The 19,465-nt window shown below is 47.4% G+C and overlaps 1 protein-coding gene across 1 annotated transcript; it reads right to left on the bottom strand.

The window, feature by feature from the left end:
* Nucleotides 1-665: 665 nt before the first annotated feature.
* Nucleotides 666-8,267, bottom strand: LOC133346583 (immunoglobulin superfamily containing leucine-rich repeat protein 2-like). Its single transcript, XM_061558247.1, is given in 5 exon segments — nucleotides 666-3,502; nucleotides 3,504-3,605; nucleotides 3,607-3,978; nucleotides 3,980-5,078; nucleotides 7,573-8,267. Coding segments are annotated over 4 exon segments (2,214 nt in total). The 5' UTR covers nucleotides 5,045-5,078; nucleotides 7,573-8,267; the 3' UTR covers nucleotides 666-2,827.
* Between the last annotated feature and the right edge of the window lie 11,198 nt (nucleotides 8,268-19,465).

Raw genomic sequence — 19,465 nt, 5'->3', positions numbered from 1 at the left:
GCGTCTTCTCCCTCCTGCAAAGGTAGAGCCTTACGAATGGCGAGAGTCGTCGCACGCGTACGGATGGACAAAGCTGTGGATCACAACTGTATGTACAGGTTTGTAAACAAAAACGTTCATCTCAAGCGAGCTCATAATGAAGGGTTTTGGTGTTAGATCGCGTCAGTATAAATGTGTCGAAACCCTCCTCCACCCGACACAGCCAATTAGTAAACAAAACGACGTTACTATTTGGCGTTTTGCCAAAACTAATTGGCGTTTTGTTTACGTGACAAATCCCTTACTAATTGGCTGTGTCGGGTGGTGGAGGTTTCGACACATTTATACTTGGGCGATCGACCCAAAAACCTTTATTATGAATGATATTGGTCGCGAAAGCCTGCCACGTGTTAAACTCAAGCGACCTGTTGTTGCACATCTACGTACTCATACACAGACGGGTAAAAAGATTTTAAAAAACCTTGAGTCGAGCCGGATGTTTGCCATCACATGAAATCCATCGTAATAATAAAACCTGGAATAGCATCGATCCTCGCCCCTAGTTTGATTTAAAAAAAAACCACGCACAAATTATGCAACCGATTTAGTTTACATTGTTTAGTTTGTTTTTGTTTAAATTAAAAAACACACACACCCAGTAAAATACATACGAGAGACAGAACGTGTCTAACAGAACTAGTACAAATGTTTATAGACTGACGTTATCGTACATTTTTTTCTCAATGTTATGCTTCACAACATAGCATGTTGTTCACTATAGCTTGTCAAGGCATCGAAAGTGCTAATAGGAAAAAAGACATGACACTGAACTGTCGGCTTATATATATACTGTATATATAATCTGCCTTGAATGCACAGAGCCACGTACTTTAACCTGAAAAACGGATGACATCTAGAGCACAGCGCAATTCGAAACAAGCAACGCCAGTCAACCCTGTGTTGAGTGTTTCACGAATGTCACTCCTGAGACTACGTTGCGTACATCGCTAAAGCCACAGCGTTAAGCTACGTTACAGACCAAGGGATTCATTTCAACCGGGGCTGAGCTCTGGAAAATAACCCCCCCACCCCCTCCCCTCCGCCCTGTTCTCAAGGTAATGGAAGGGTTTTAGGTAGGGGAGGGGCGAAAATTATTCCATGACTGAATTAAATATTTCCAAACGACAGCCGCGCGCACTTAACTACACAGGGAGCGTTCAATAGACGGTCACGGCATCTCACGCTTTCAGATGCGCTTCTGCGGCCGTCTGGAATCGCTCTTCCTTCCGATATTAGGAAGCCACTGGAGCTATGCACTTTTAAATGATCGAGATTGAAAACTCATTTATTTTGAACTGCTGTTAAGGTTTGGTTTGTTTTCCCTCCATCGCACCTACGTACGATGGAAGGCTGGCTACGTACGGTGCGAAAGAAGTTCAACAAATACGTTCCGTCACATCCGCTGGAAAATACAAGTGGCAAAAACAGAAATCTTCAGCATGTGTGTCCATACTCTTTATTTTACACCTACGTGACTTTACCGAAGGAACCAAAGAGTATGGATCCCTGCAGTCACGAAAGCTTCAAATCAAGATCATATGTGTCCATTGGACAAAAAACTGAAATCTGATGTAGGTAGTAAAAAAAAAACACGGACGCTTTTGCGACATGACTGCCACGCGTAGCAAACTGGTGAAGAACCTGCGCTGTTGTTCATGGCAGGTAAAGTGACCGGTGCGTGCCTCGATTGGGTCGTGATCGACATGCAACGAGAGGCGGTTTGTGCCCCCAATGCATACAATCCAGCCAGACCACAAGTACTCTTTAAAAACAGGTCAAGAACTCAGCATCAAGCCATGAGTTTAGTTTTGTTACTGTCGCCTACACCTCTTATAACTAGGCTGTAACGTATACCCTTCAATAGCAATGCGTTTGGATGGAGCGGTGGCGCAGTGGTTTGGTTAGTGCGCAGCGCTGTGAAACTCCGCCCGAGGTCGATTCTCGACCACACGTCCGAACGACATCGATGACGACCGTTAGCGGAACCGGTCCTGGACCCGCTCACCCAGAAGAGGATTGGCAGAGGGCTTCACCGCACATTCATTCAAATTGAAGTGGACTACGAATTGGAACGCGTGATGTCGCCTCGATGCACCCGAGTGTGTGTGGTGTGTCGCGTCGCGCCGCTGCCGAATCGGCCCGAGTCGTATTATTATTATTATTCTATCGCTTTGCTCGCCCCTTGGTGTTTTGGTTCCAGCTGTGCCGTCTACGAGGGTTGATATGGGCTGGGGGGGGGGGGGGGGGTGTAAAGCCGCTACGTACACTCGAATTATCGTCACCTTTTGAGACACATGGCAAAGCCGATTGATAAATATTCTTTGGTTCTTTCGGTAAAGTCACGTATTTTATTTTATTTTATACCTACGTGACTTTACCGAAAGAACCAAAGTGTATGGATTCCTGCAGTCACGAAAGCTTCAAATCCGATTGATAAAGTATGTGGTGCATATATGTGTGCGTATCTTAATTTGAATACCGTAAAGGACACAAACAAAAAAGTGTTTGTTTGCTTAAAAAGACCATTCGCGCGATCTTAAACAACAACAACATCATCAGAGGGGAACCAGAGCGGAGACGGTCGGGTCAGCGGCGTAGCTACCATCGAGTGTGCCGGCGGTGCAACTGCACACGGGCCCTATGAGTATAGGGGCGGAGGTGCCCATGCGTCGGATGAACGAGGGGTAAATATTGAACAGGGGGCTCCCCACCCCCCCCCCCATTTCTTTCCTCTGCACCACGGCCCCAATGCCCAACCGCGCTACGCCACCGAGTCGCCTCTCGCGTCTCAGCGAGCCGGGTGCTTGTAGTTGCCGTTGATCTCCTGCGCGATGTTCACGGCCTCGGCGCCCAGCGGGAGGCGATCGCTGCACTCCGACTCGAGGTCGAACTGGACGGCATCGTCCTTGCACCCCGCGGGCGCGATGGACGCCTCCTCCTCGCTGGGCTGGAGGCTCGCGTGGTCGCCCACTTCTCCGATGGAGTCGCACATCGAGTCCCGCTGCGCGCAGTGCACAACCCGCTGGTCGCCGGCCACCACCCGCGCGGCCGCCTGCGCCACGCCGCCTCCGTTGCCCGTCTTCTCCTGCTGCTGCTGCTGCGGCTTCTCCATGGGCTTGTACGTCTTGGCGCGGTACTGGTAGACCAGGTGGCAGCAGGCGGCGCCCAGCAGCGGGATGGTGGCGAGGCCCAGCAGGAAGGAGCTCACCACCACCATGATGAGCAGCGACGGGATGCGCTTGCGCGTCTCGAAGGGCACCTGCACTTCGCACGACTGTCCGGCGTGGCTCAGACACAGCGTGTACTGCGTGCCGGGCTTGAGGCCGTGGAAGCGGTAGAAGTGCACCTCGCTCTGCACCAGCGACCACTGCACGGGCGACGAGTCAGGCGCGTCGCCCGTGCACAGGTACATCATCTCGAATTTCGCCGCGGCACCCAGGTTGCCGTTCGCCTGCTGCTTGCTGCTGCTGCTGTTGCTGCTGCTGTTGCTGCTGCTTGAGGGCCGACCAACCCCTGTCGCCCTGGCGCACAGGCAGCGCGCGCTTGGTGTCGCCGCCGCGCGGCACCTGGGGTGAGCTGGACACGCGCGTCCGTGTCGGACACCTCGAGGGCGATCACCCCGAACTCGAAGCGGTGCCGCTGCTCGTAGCCAAACGCCGGCACGGGGGTCCCATTCAGCGCCTGCTCGAGCGGGGAACCCCCCGCGTGCTTGAGCGCGCACGCCGTGTTCACCGGGGTCGGGAAGGGCGCGCCGTGTTCGTTATAGTCGTAGTCGTCGTCGCTGTCGCCGTGGGCGGACACGTCGTTCCTCTCGACGAAGCCGCCGGCGCGATCCTTCCCGGCGCCTTTCTTGTCGGTGATGCTCGCTTGAGACGAGGCGTACTTGCGTTTCTTCGACGTTCCCGGGACGAGGAGCGGGTTGACTTTGGCCTTGCCGCGCTTCGTAGCCGCCGCGCTGCGCCAGCGTGATGCGAGCGCTCGCCGAGCTCTCCCCCATGTCGTTGGTCGCCACGCAGGTGTAGGCGCCTTCCTCGCTCTCGCTCAACTGCGGGATGAGCAGCGTCCCGTTCCTGAAGGCCATCACGCGCTTGTCCAGCACGTCGTTGGTCTCGACGGCCGCTTCCTCGGGGACCTTTTCCTCGTCGAAGACCCCCAGGTCGACTTCGCCACCGTCCTTGCGCAGCTTCCACGAGACGGTGGGCGCGGGGAGGCCATCGGCCTGGCAATCGAGGACCACCGCGAAGTCCGGGTAGAGGCGAGTCTCGCGCACGTCCGGGCTGCTGGTGAGCCGCACGGTGGGAGCCACGCACTCGACGTCGGGCATCTGCTGCACGGCTTGCCCCTTCAGCTCGTCCGGCTCGGCGCACGCGATCTTCTCCTTGCTGGGGATGTCGATCGAGGTGGTGTTGAGCCACGCCGGAAGCCAGCGCGCCTTGCACGAGCACCGCAAAGGGTTCTCGTAGAGAAGCAGGTGCGAGAGGGCGTGCAGGTTCTCAAAGGTGCCTTCCTCGATGGTGGCGAACAGGTTGTTGTGGAGACGCAGCGATCGCAGGTCGGTCAGCGTCTCGAATGCGTCGCGAGGAAGGCGCGCCAGATTGTTGTTGTTCAGCTTGAGCACCTGGAGCGCCGTCAGGTTGCGCAGGTCCTCCCACGAGAAGTCGGCCAGCTGGTTGTTGCTCAGGTCGAGGTTGCGCAGCTGCACCAGGCCGGCCAGGGTACCCTTCTCGATGCTCACCAGCTCGTTGTGGGACAGCCACAGGGAACTCATGAGCGGAATCTCCTCGAAGGCGTCTCGTGATAGGCTACGCAGGCGGTTCGCGGATAAGCTGAGCGAGGTTATGTTCGCGGGCAGCCCCTTTGGCACCGTCTCCAGCTGCTTGTAGGCGCAGTTGGCAATTTGGTGCACGAACTTGTCCAGGCATTTGCAGGGCTCCGGGCAAGCGGTGGCCGAGCGGAACGAGGCGATGCAGCCCAAGACCAGGATGATCAGGCGCACACGCACCATCTTGTTTGCGCTCTACAAACCACAAAACACGGCACTTACACACCGCGCACAACGCGTGCTGTTTAACACACTCGCAACATGTCTTTATAGACAAAGATAACAACTACATTTTAGAGCCGGAACGCACGCACGTTGTAATGATGAAGTCGTTACTCTATTTGCAAGACAATATATTTGAATTCGTGGACCGGTGGCGCAGCGCTTAACGCACTACGCCCACGAACTCGACCACCTGAGGTTGATTTCTGTCCGTGGCTAATACCAGCGGCCAGTGATAGTTGAATCGGATCTAGACACCCCCCCCTATCCCAGATTCATGAACCGGCACTAAGCAGCGTGGTCAAATATGGTCAAACAACCCCTGTGACCGACGATAAAATGGGGAAGATGCCTTCATGCATTACTGAATTGAAACATTCTACAATTATATTATAATACTTGAATATTTATTTTACTCATTAAGATGAGTAATATAGCCTTAAATTGTATAATAACGTTGGTGTTTATTACATAAGTCTTACATGGGGTTTCACTTATTATGTTAAACGTGGTGTAATTACGGCGAGCCTTACATTACCGTGTATTTTAATAGCCCAATTTAAAGAAACACACACAATTCACAACGCACGCATATTTCACGAATCGTACGCAATGTTCCATCGAGAATTCAGAGGCGCGGAGAACCCAAAGCTCACCGTCCCTCGTACGACAGCCTGAACAAGCGTGAGCCTTGAGCATTCGGAAAGTTGTTGAGTTTTAGACATTTCATTTTTTATAAAAAAAAATGATTTAGAAGGAAAGAATAACCAAAAAAAAACAATGTGAAATGTCACTTAGCGGTAGAGAAATGCTCCAAAGTGGAATGCGTTAAATTTGTTCAGAATGCGCATCTTCAATTTCGATGTTTTTTTTTTTCAGAAACATCAAAGACAACGGAAAAAATCATAAAAAAGAACGTGCAATATTTTACATTATGAAGCAGCTAACACGTTATAGATCCATACTCATATAGAATCCGCATTCCATACGCGTATTTATTTGCCAAAGATCACCACATTTTGGTTAAAGCGACTAACTAAAGCTCAGAAATAAAATGTTTTTTATCTATAACGGCGTATAAATGCATCTGCATCTCACAACTCTGGATTCTTGATGCAACGAGGGTGGTACATTTGCACGTTCAAAAGCACGGCTGAATCGCTTCGTCTTCCCGATTTGTTCAATTACATTGATAAATCGTGCAGTTTTCACCATAAAAAATAGAGAAAGGTAAAATTGTCTAACACTTGCATGTAGGACAACACTTGTTTTTGTGTGCAATGCCACGGCTATTGTAATTGCAGCTATTCTGATGAAGACCAGCGCGGCCAATGTGTAAAAAGTAACATTCATAGACGCTATGTGTTCTGTTTCAAAAGCGACTGTCTTTCACTTGCACAGAGATCTATTTAAAGCGTATGCAATTCACTGTCATTTGCATATATTTAATTCGTGAATTGCAATATTCGTTTGCAATAACTAAAATCCTGTGTATAGAGGGGTTATGGTTTAAGGGCAGTGCAATACTAAACGCAATATAATGCTGCCAAGGTCAGTTCATGACATCATAACGTTATGGAATTTCTTTAAATGTATTTTGGAAAGTGGTTTTGGCTTCAGCATTTTTACGAATTAATATCGTTCGTTTGGTTAGGAATAAAGCACCACATTCAATGCGAGCTCGTACTACATGCCTTGAATGGGACCTCTGGTTCAGCGCCGTGTCGCTGTCCAGGGTGCTGACGTTACATAATCCGCACCGCTGCTAAAGCCACGCCTTACTATACAACTATTAAACTAATATTAGACAACAAAAACACACATTTTTAAATAATAGCAAAACATGTTTATGCGTAACATTGCCTTTTACTTATTCTTGTAATATTCTTCTACCGCCCCCCCCCCCCGCGTCGCCTTCAGCCTCGATGTGAAAACGTTTGCAACACGAATGACTTCAATGTCACATTGCAAAGCTGTCAACGCGCGGAGGCAAATTGTCCGTGGTTGTTGTGCGCTACACAATCTGTGGACAGCCGACACCGTATCTGAGCGCATGCTTCATTCTCCACAAACATACGTCTTTAAGTGCACATTTATATAATTAAAAAAACACAAATGCTCGATCCTTGTTGTTACGTAGAAGCTGGAGGAGCTCAGCAAATCGCACGCGACGAGCTGTTGAGCCAAAATCATGCGAGGAGCGATATCAAGTCTATAGCCACAATTAGTGCACACACCGTTTATACAAGCGCTTTGAGACGTGGCTTACACGACTCGCATAGATGATGGGCGATGACCACCTTTAGAGATTAAGCGTTAACGTCATAGAACACACACACACACAGATGACTGCATGAATCAACGCGCAACTGTCTTAATGCACGCGAGTACAACGTGTACTCGGCTGCGGACGAGATTGTCCAAACTTAGTATCGTAGAAATCAGGGCGGGTAAATAAATCTGCTCGGGCGTTTCCCCACGATTCTTACCTCGACTGCGCAGAACCTCGACCACAGGAACCGATCAGTTGTTGTCAGAGCAGCTCATGACTTGCTGCTCATTCACTTCAAAAACGAGAAGCGCGCGATCGATTTCCGAATCGGCAATCAAACGCGTTTTACCCCAATCCTAAAACATTCCGTAAGTGTCGGCAGATTTTATTTATTTGTATTTTTCATTTAGTTTTCTTTATTTCAACGAAGGGGGCTCCAGGCGACGCGGGCTGTCTTCCCTCAAAAGAAGCTCATGGAAGGAGGGGAAGGCAGAGGAGGGGGTGGCGGCACTGCAGGAGGAGCAGGAGGAGGAGGGAGAGGAGGAGGAGGAGGTGCGGTGATGTGGGTGGGCGTGCAGGACGACGAGTTGAGAGCCTCTCCCCGCATGTTGAGCGCCACGCTTCCGCACGCATATTTGGCGGCGGTCGGGATGAGAATTTGACGGCGAACAGCGCGGACGCGATCTACAGGTTGACGAGCGGCGTTACGGCTGCGGGTCGCGCCCGCAACAACCACGAGTAGCGAACAAGCCAGGCACGTCGGAGGGCTATAATGCGCACCAAATATCGCACACAGGATACATTAGGGCACATACTATTACGTAGTTTAGATCGCTGGGTGGTGCCCGCGTTCTCTGTCGGGGTGTTGGTGGATCACACAAAGATCATCGTGTACGCGGCAAGCCACCTGCCTCCAGGTGCCCCGTAGAAGTCAGTACGACCAGCGGAGGGTAGCCCTATTTGTTTAGATTTCGGGGCGTTTCCCCCCCGCCCCCCCCCTGCTATTGTATTAGGCTTCTTCAGGTGTGCCGCTTACTCTCGGGCGTAAATCCATCTATAGAAAAGGAATTCGCAAAAAAAACACGTTAAGCAGGACCCCCCCCCCCCCCACCCCTTGGAGCCGGTCGTGAGGCTTTCCTGGATAGGTTAATATTTGTATTCTAAGCGTAACCATGAACCTTTTCTCCACCCGACACGGTTAGATATTATTACGTGTTTTTCTTTCAATTCTCACGCATTGGCGGTTCGCATTTTGGAAGCCGTTTATAGTTCACTATTAAATAAATGTATTGTAATGAAGAACGTGTTAATAGTCTCACATTTTCTGACTATATAGTTTAACCAATGAAAATTTACCACGAGGAATGGTTCTTCAATTTAACAAAAGTGCAACGGCTTCGTTCCAGTGTTATTCAATCCACACGTTCTCTCAGCTTCACACAACAAAAATAACGGTTAGTGTTTGCAATAAGTACCACGATTATGATATTAAGTTTAATCGGTCATTATCTGCCGTCTCTATACACAATCGGAAGCCACAATTGCTTAAATGGCACTTTGGCGAATGGCCATAATTTTAGCTCAGGACAGTTTTACACACACACACACCCTGGATACAATTGGCACTGGATGACTACATTAGTGCTGCTATATTCACACGCCGAACGACAGCGATAGGACTAAATATAGTTAGGAGGAAGTGTAAATGCTTTCTTTCTACACCACCCATAACCGGATGCTCTCTACTCTTGCCAATTACATCAGAGGCCAAGTACCTAATCGCCGCTGGGTTGCTCGATTATGTACAACATTTCCAGTCGACGGTGTAATTTGGATGCACATTAAGGATTGGGTAAAGAAACACGCCGCGTAATCAACGTTGTGCAACTGTTATTTTAAAGCACTCACAGTCTGAAAGAAAGAAGCAATGATTGAAGGCAACGCGGCTCTCTATGTAATTGTTTCACACGCAGCGTTGTCGCAGTCGCTTGCATCCCAAGTGAGGTTTCCCGGCTTTGGTTGCGCCTTTGTAGAAATTCTTCTCCCGATCTTTCGCCACGCGCTACTGCGGGCATCGTTTCTCCTTCCTTTCCTATGGGAGGGTGGAAGTAGCTACATTTCGCGCGTGTGATTATCGAGGTATTTAAATGTCATTCAAACGGAGTCGCGGGCCGTGCTGCATTGTGGGACTGATGGTCTGTCTCTGGTGACCGTAGCAGTCACATTGCGGATTGTTCTTCATTTTCCTTTGATGAAGGAGGTGACCGCGTCTGCCGTGCCCCAGCAACGTTTTCTTCTCTCCCGAAGCTGCCATAATTGGATGGTTATATAGCGCTGTGTCGATGTAGACAAAACAATCGTAACACTGTCGATTTAAAGCTTTCGTGACTGCAGGGATTCATCTTATTGGTTATTTCGGTAAAGTCACGTAGAATGGAAATGATAAAATAATAAAATAAAACATAATAAAATAATTCTCACGACGTTTCGGCCACAACGCAAGCAGCCGTCCTCCAAGCCTGGGGTGTGTCATTCAGACTCTGCCGTCTCGACAGACCTGTTTTCACCTGATGACGGCTGCTTGCGTTGTGGCCGAAACGTCGTGAGAATTATTTTATTATGTTGTATTTTTATTATTTTATCATTTCCATTCTACGTGACTTTACCGAAAGAACCAAGAAGATGAATCGTAACACTCTTTCAGAAGTGGCGAGCCAGGTCACACGCAGTTCATTCCCACAACCGACCCTTGTCCCAACTACGAGCAATAACGAAGCATGCCGGCACGTCTCACATCAAGTTGATGTTCAGTCTCACGACATCATAGAAAACAGTATAAAGTAGCAATTTTACGCATATCTCAATTGCAAAAATCGAATGAGAAATTTATTCGCAACCAAATGAGACAAATGCATAGTCGCTCTATGTAACTGTGCACTAACCAAGTTACTTTGGGAGGGGAAAAATACCAATGGGCCTCAAATGGTTAAATGTCATCGGGAGAGAATAATTATCGGCATTAACAGTGCGTTGAGGTTGCCAAAATTTGTGAACTATGACTCGTACTCCCTTTACGTCTCCCATGACGGAACAGCGCTTTCGTCTTCCAAAAAACAATGCACTTTTAAATAAGCGTCTTCGTCAGGGTACACGTCATACTTTACATACCATATGTTTGTATTTAGTGACACGTGTCAATCCACTGCTGGATTAAATGTCTCTCCTCGTCGTGTCGGCTCTGTGAGATTTCTTTTTTTGTTTGTTTGTACACATACTTCACCTTTCCGAGGTGCTCTCTACAGCTCACTCGTGGGAGGTTCTTCCTCCAGCAGCGGCATTCGCGTGCAGTTGCAGGGCTGCACCTTTGCCAACCACCTTAGGGTCTTCTATGCCATTAAGTCGATGTGCAATACAATGCACTTCGCGAATTCACGTCATATGCATCCTGTATAAAAACTACATGTAATAAATAAAACAGGGCATGAAAATTCACGTCATTTCCTCTCCATAAACTCCACTTGATGTTAAAACTGGCGCTTATAGCACGCTTGCTCAAAAGCGCCCCATTCCGTATTGAGCGGTGATATGCAAATAAATTTGACATCGCTGGAAATTCATTTGCTCAGCCATAAACCATACACACAAATTTTACATCAAGTCAAGAACACACAAATACGCACACGCGCGCACAGCCCCTTTCACACAGACCACTGACCATGACGTGGGTCTGAATAAATCGGGGACAGACAACTTAACGATTCGATAAATAAAATGTAAAATAAAAATGTATGGGGCAATTGACATATGCATAGGCCGACCGCCGACAGCACACGGGCACCGACATTTCGCGTGAAGGGTGTGCAACATTTTTGCAGTCTTTTCTTGAATTTTCTGTTTGCACTTAGTCACATATTCACTTTAAGATGTTTTTTGTTCATGTTTTTTGTTTGTTGCGGTTGCACCCGATTCAAGAGCTGAATGGCTCACAGGGCTATACCTAATAAATGAACTTGAACTTGAACTGCTCCAGAGATCACGGACTGCCAAGTGAATCTGCGCGAGACGGGGGCAGAACAACGACGTCCAATAAACATTAAAAAAAAAACTTACGGTGGCTGTTCATTTCATAGAGTCTGGTCGTGAGCCATTGTGATACGGGAGTTGCTGTAGCGACAAGCTGCACGCCACGTGCTCAGGTCTATTTCACACGTGCGCTTGTTTTGACATCACCCGGCAGGCGCGCAAGCACTCTTGGTGCATGCAGGCGGGTAAAGGTGAAGCCCTGCAATTACCTGTCAATATCATTGCTGGCAGAAGAGCCTCCACTTTAGATGAACCATTTAGCGAGGAGTTTTGACCGATTCTCCCACGCCCACGAAGAGGTTTGAGTAACACACACACAGGCGACCTGGCGATCGACTGCGTGTACCCATTGATGAGGTGGGGATAATTTAAAATAAACTCGCCCATTGTTTAAGCTGCAGCAGCGGGAGATCGAGCCGACGACCTCCGGATCGCAAGCCCAGTGTGTTAACCAATCACACCGTGGTAGCGTCACACGCGGGTTAAGTGGCCGATAAATTCGTCACCAAAGGACGTTGCCCGCACAGCGCTTCGACAGTACGTGCAACTATACTCTTAGTTCTTTCGGTAAAGTCACGTAGCTAAGCAAATCTCGCTGTGACGGTCCCAACTGATGACGGATACTTGTGTTGCCTCCGAAACGTCGTGATTTTATTGTTTTATTTTATTAAGTTTAATTTCATTTTTTACCTACGTGACTTTACCGAAAGAACTAAGAGTATGAATCCTTGCAGTCACGAAAGCTTCAAATCTAGAATTAAGTACGTACAACTACTTACTTTAGAATGCATTTTGTCCGGCAAGCTTCACCGAGCACGAAGCCTTTTTCAAGGACGGTCCCGAATTGTGATGTTAGGCCAATTCCATTCATTCTAGATTTGAAGTTTTCGTTACAAGGGTCCATACTGTTTGTTTTTTTCGGTAAAGTCACGTAGGTAAAAAAGAAAATTAATAAATTAAATTAAATCACGACGTTTCGGAGGCAACACAAGCTTCCGTCTTCAGGTGGAAACGTCACAGCATAATTTGATACAGTATTTTTTCTGTGACGGTTCCACCTGAAGACGGCAGCTTGTGTTGCCTCCGAAACGTCGTGATTTAATTAATGTATTTAATTTATTTTTTACCTACGTGCCTTTACCGAAAAAACAATTCCATTCATGTTCGGCTTTGCACCCACGTGAATCCACCGAGGGCACACTCAAACATCCGCACAGATGGATCGGCGAGCACACGGCTTGGCTACCGCCATCTGGCCACACCTTAGCCCAAGCCAATAACTCATGAAAGCACTTTCTCTCTCTCTCTCTCGCTCATCCACCTTCTAACGAGACTCAGATCTGCTTCGCTTCCGAGATACGACGCCGACACGCGCATCAAGTCCCATCTGGTTCTGGCAGTGCAAATGACAAGTTGGACGGATGCATGTAAGTATTCCAAACGGGGTTGAGAGGTGAATGCGATTTAATATTGCTCCTTTAAGTCTCCACAAGCTCGGCAAATGCTGCGCATTGCACAAGTCATACGTCAATGTTAACACACGTCGTGTTGTTTGTAGCACAAGGCGCTATCGCGTCGGACTAATGATGGAGCGAGGCTCGTGACTGGGAGGATTTACTGGATCAAAGAACCGGAGTATAAACGTGGTCCCGTCAAACTGCCAGATAAAGATTCGCCCCCCACCACCACCACCCCACTCCCGCACGACGTTGCCATCCTTCAACCGTGCGATGCCATCATCCATCTCGCACTCCGAACTGCACGCGAGCTCGTCTCGCCGCTTCCCGCGACCCTCGTGTTCTCCTCGGCCACGTTCTCGCTTGACTGCCATCCTGCCCGTCACGGGTCTCCCCCATCCGTCGTCATCCATTCTAGCCGTGCCCTGCCCCCAGCCTACTCACTTTCTCGCGCCGTCATTTGCATGCGCTCCCGATTCGCATCGCTTAAAAGGGGTGCGCCACAGTGGCTGGGAGATGTTCACTTACTCGCCCTGGTATTCAGCAGGTCGTTGGTTCGATCCCGACCCTGACGCCTGCTGCTGTATATTTGGAGTTTGCGTGCTTCTCTCGCTCTCCGTGGTCGCGTGGATTTTTCCCCGGGTCTTACGGTTTTTCTCCTCCACGTTTAGAGCATTTGGCTGCTAGAACTTTCCACAAGATAATCCACTTTGTTGAGCTATCATTTGTGGCCAGGTTGCTTCTAAAAAAAGAGATATATAGCTCAATGGGACTTACTTGGCAAAATACAAATTTTGTTGAAAATAGTTCAGCATATTCCGAGATACATTTTTTTTCTTCCAAAAATGTGTTTCCAACAACAAAGAAATGTATTTATCCTTCAAGAACTTATATTGTTGCTAATTTAACAAGCGATAATTCAAGTATAGGCTTGGCCTTATCGACTATAGTATGGTTGATGTTTGTAGCGGCCAATACAGTTCTAGAATAATGTTGGATCTTCAATCGCGTATGGTGCGGCATTGACCTCCATGCTGAGACGGTACCTTCAGCCTCATCCGTCCAGACATACGCATCGAATAGCGCACATTCTTACACTTTATAAAATTACAATGTAAAAAATATATATAATTGTTATTACGCGTTTCGAACATATGCATCGTAAGAGTGTGTAATCAAAATCGACAAACCAATAATCGAGGGCTGGATCCAATCGATTTATTTTTTATTTTTATTTTTTCACCTACGTGACTTTACCGAAAGAACCAAATAATATGGATCCTTGCAGTCACGAAAACTTCAAATCGAGGGCTGGATCCCTTATATAAACCCCGAATAAGTCGGGCGGTGAATCCATGCAGGCGACATGATGGCGCTCAGGCATAACATCGAGCTGACGCCGTCATACGGTGTATGTCTCACGTATATACTAAAACCACAACGAATTGTTATTCCTCAAATTAAGTCCACAATAAATACTTCCCGATTGTACGCACTGCGGAGCTGTGTGTAAATATGTGCACGAGCCATGATCCATCTACTGCTGGATGAAGGTCTTTCGTAAGCCGGCGTCATCTCACACGGTCTCGCATGGGAGCCTTTAAATTGCCACATCTCCAAGGATGGAGACATCCTTCCAGGGCGCGTTCTAGCCCCACACCGCCCCCCTTCATTACGTTCCGTCGTTAGTCTTGACCAGCACGATTGCATAGTATCATTTACCAATCGCGATTCCCTTGACAAACATTTAGTGCAAATTCTATGACTATAAAAACTAATTTCATTTCACCAAGGCCCGGTGAGCTACAGAGCTGTTTTTTCAGAACCAACGTGGCCGTCACGAATGATAGCCCGACGAATCTGCTCATCATGTGAGAAATCCACAGCGGACAAATACTCCAAACGTATGTTTCTAAATGTGGAGGGAAAAACCGGATGACCCGGAAAAAATATCCACGCGACCACGGAGTGAACAGGCAAACTGCAGTTAACCAGGAGCCAGGGTTGAGTCGAACCCACGACCTCCTGCATACCGAGGGAGATATTTAACATCTCGAACACGTGATATTAGATCTCACTCACTCTCCATCGATGTTCGCCACGCACGATAATCGAACTATTACTATGCTCCACGCGTTCATAGTTTGTATTCATGAAGTATTGGATTCAATAATAATGCATGCTGTTCAGCTATAACAAAGACTAAAAAGCTTGCTTACAACGAGTGACACGTTGAAGCATGACAGGAGAATCGCCTCTTCAATAACACCGTGATTTAAAGAAACTAAACACACAGTAACTTCAAAATAATTTAGCGTGCCCCTCCCCCTTTCCCGGTGGCTTACGTCAACATATCCGAGTGGTTCCCACCTCCGTTGATGACATACTTTGTTGTCCCCCCCCCCACCAACATCTTCGATTAGCATGGTTGACTACGTGTGGTGCGAAAGAAGTTGAACATACAGTACATGCAGTCGGTGATAGAAATGTCACGTTCTCATCAGGCCAGGAGTGGGTCTCGCTCCACGGTTACGCCCCCACAGAGGAGCCAAAATACGGACTCAACCGGGAGTTGAACTCGCAACCACCCTCCACAACTGCGAATTTGCGCATTATTTACCAAGCACAGGTAAAATATGCAATCACTGCGTTGGCAGGTGGTGAACAAACGTAAAAACTAAAAAAAAAATACACGAAATGTACAGCATATAACAGACGACGTTTTGGAAAATGTCCTTCACAAGAGAGATGGGCGATATTGTAGGTACTTCTTTGAAGGGCAATTTCACATCACGTCGCTTATTATGGTTTTTTTGTGATTTTATTTCAGGAGCAGTTATAAGCAGAGCACAATTTAACCCGATGTTCATTAAAAAAAAACCTCAGTGCAGTTTGTAAACCGATTGCATACATGTCTTGTATATACAATGTATGTTTTGCGACCCACGCTTTATGCACGAGTGTAACGCCGTCTTCACAGTTACAGACACCACCCAGCTCTCACGCTCCCACGACGCATGCAATACCCTCAACTACACCAGAATGCCCCTACCTCGTCTGTGGAGTGAAATTCGAGACAAATATGGCATCTTCTTGGAACAGGGCACGCCAACCACAGTCCAACCGAGCAGAATTTGCTTCTCACCCACACGCGTCAATACAACCACACACAACATCTCCACCGCCACCACCACAATCCGCACGTTTTCGCCTCTCCGCTGTCTCTGAGCCTCTCCCAGCCGTGGCTCCCTATTAATGCAGAATTTGGGTGGAGCCCCAAAGCAATATCGCGTGTGCCCACGAGTCGCTTTGCACAAATGTACTCCACGGCAGTTTACTCGACGGCCAATTCCACGTGCTCTGCTAACGAGGAAAAGCCGGTGTTCGCTGGAACTGTGTGGTTTTTTTTTTTGCCTACGTGCATAGGGCCGTAATTGTATTCGTATCCCGTTCATTAATCTCAGAGGATTTGTGAGAGGTGGCGGCTCGGGGGAGGTCTTCTCATTCAGCAGTAGATCGACCATGGCTGATGATGATGGTGAGTAATTCATCACGATACGCCCCCGTGTCTGTGTGGATTCGAAAACGTAATGAAGGCAGTGCCCTCTTTACTGGCTTTGTGATTACCGTCTACGGTATTTCGCGAGTTGTGGTTGCATGCACGCGTCTGGGCACAGAGATCATTTAGGAAAGTATTTATGAGTCGCGTGACGCCACGATTTCATCGGTGGAGTAAAATGTTTTCCTGTTCGAATTGGGCAGCACGAATAACGCACACGCGAGCCAGTTCAGCTCAACTCAACTTTATTTTACGTAGCGCCATATCCCGATAATTACCCTAAAGCACTTTACAAGGTTACAATCATCCAAGAGTGTAAGCAGCAACAAGGAGTACATTTACAGTCACAGAAAACATGAACACCAACTTCGGCATATCGAGAAACTCGTACAATTTACGCACAAAAATACACGGTTTAATAATGCAGTTTTCCAAAAGAGAGGTGATTTACCTCATTACAACAGATCGGGGCTATATAATGAGATATAACTCGAGGGAAAAGCTAGACATATAATCGATTCGTCCATGGGCGGAATTTGGGGGCAGGGCACAGGCATGGACAATGCCGCCCAAAACTGCACACCTTTATAAATACATTTTTAGTAGTTTACAATTAAGAAAAATATATGGGCAAATTATATGCACTCGCGATTGCTAATGTAAGGGACAAAGCTAACCCCTGAACCCCCCCCCCTCCCCCCCCGAATGGAGCCGTCCTTAGTTTATACATAAAACCCTCAAGGTACTGGTTGAGTAAGGGTGCATCATAGCTGAGAGAGCGTCCCCCAAGTGTAGAATTTGTTTTAAGAGGAACATTCAAACATGAATCACAGGATCTCAGATGCCATGTAGGGGCATAGGGGGTCAGGAATGCATCGCTAAGTGGATTATGTAAAAAAAAGTAACTCAGCGTTAATTTGGAGCTTTCGTAACTGCCGGAATTACTCTTTGGTTCTTTCGGTAAAGTCACGTATAAAGATAAAAGAATAAATTAATTAATAGCATACGACGTTTCGATTGCAACACAAGCAATCATCATCAGGTATAATGAAATAGCAACAAAAATCTAACCAGAAAACTATAGACAGACATATAAGCAGACAGATATCACCAAGATACATAGAGAGAGAGAGAGCAACACATAGGCACACAGAGAGATTTTTGTTGCTATTTCATTTATGCCTGATGATGATTGCTTGTGTTGCAATCGAAACGTCGTATGCTATTATTTAATTTATTATTTTATCTTTATACGTGACTTTACCGAAAGAACCAAAGAGTAGTAACTCAGCGACCATTAAGCGATTGTCTTCCTCACTTAGCCACTCTGCCACCCTGACTTACCAACCAGGCGCTCCAGATTGACCCCTCATATGTTTCCCTTTGCACGTTCATGTCTGTTTTAAATAAACCTTACTTAAAATATATATATATTAAGTTTTAGAGAATGTAACGGGGGATAACAAGACATCTGAACCGTGAAGAAGAGCCATTGCCCACAACGCCTCTTGTTTTAAACGTTTTATTTTTAAGGCAGAGCAATTGACGAGCGTGTTAAGGTTACTTTGAACTATTCATGGGGGTAGTAGATCAGTGAGGTATGCAGGGCCATTGTTGTGAGGTTATACATAGAACGTTGTACACGATTCGTGACTTTACAGGCAGCCATTAAAGCAGGGGTGGAGAACCTTTTTTTCTGCCAAGGGCCATTTGGATATTTATAACATCATTCGCGGGCCATACAAAATTATCAACTTAAAAATTATCCTGTTATATTTGGTCAAACATTTAATTAACCGACCCCTAATGTGATGGCTGGAACTGCTTATCTATGGTGAGGCATGGGTGATGTTAGCTGGTATAGATGGTGTTGCTACTCGCAACTGCTTTTCCAGGTTTGCTCCGAGATTTATTGAATTTCGAGTCCCGCCTGCGGTTGCCTTGGCAGGGCCACACCAAATGATTTCGTGGGCCTTATACGGCCCGCGGGCCGGACGTTTCCTACCCCTGCAAAGGAAAGGCGTCACGTGATCACGGTGCTTAGTTCCCACAAGACTCCTGGCTGATCCGCACCATCTGCAGCCTCTTCTTGGTTCTTTCGGTAAAGTCGTCACGTAGAAGGGAAGTAATAAAATAATAAAAATAAAACATAATAAAATAATTCTCACGACGTTTCGGCCACAACGCAAGCAGCCGTCCTCAGGTGAAACCAGGTCTGTCGAGGCGACAGCGTCTGAATGAAACAGCACACGAGCTTGGAGCATATGATATGCAAATTCCTTTGTCAAGGCGCCCAGCTTATATATATGCTCCAAGCTCGTGTGCTGTTTCATTCAGACGCTGTCGCCTCGACAGACCTGGTTTCACCTGAGGACGGCTGCTTGCGTTGTGGCCGAAACGTCGTGAGAATTATTTTATTATGTTTTATTTTTATTATTTTATTACTTCCCTTCTACGTGACGTTACCGAAAGAACCAAGAAGATGAATCCCTGCAGTCACGAAAGCTTTAAATCGAAATTCATCTGCAGCCTGTTGATGGAACTTAAAGGGAACCCTCATATAGAGAGCTTTGTAGAAATACAGGCTCGAGGAGACAAAGACATGACGGAGAATCCCAGCAGTTTGCAAAGCCACATGAATATAAATATAAAGAAATCCAATGTGATGGCGTTATGTGTAATATTTTGAGTTTTGTGTGTTATGCTGCGATGATGTGTGTGCCAACGTTATGTTGTTCACCTTGTGTGGGTGTGTAAACATCGCCACTGGGGAGACAAAGGCGGTCGGGCGTGGTGCTAGCCACCCACCCCCTCGTGTGCCGTGCCGGCCTTCATAGGTGCTCGCTAACAGCACTTGCCCAAACAGTCTGTTAAGGCTACACGAGGGATCTTTGTCTTTGTTGTTTGCTGTTGTTGCCAACGTCATGTTCCACATATGCCAAATTATATTCAAACAACATCCGCAAAATATTCAATTCGGAGAGCACGTGGCGACATCTCGCCCACTCCTG

This window comes from Lethenteron reissneri, chromosome 24 (genome assembly GCF_015708825.2).
Source record: "Lethenteron reissneri isolate LAM-NWPU_2019-01 chromosome 24, ASM1570882v1, whole genome shotgun sequence".
NCBI classification, from domain to species: Eukaryota; Metazoa; Chordata; class Hyperoartia; order Petromyzontiformes; family Petromyzontidae; genus Lethenteron; species Lethenteron reissneri.
This window is presented reverse-complemented; position numbering and strand designations above follow the sequence as displayed.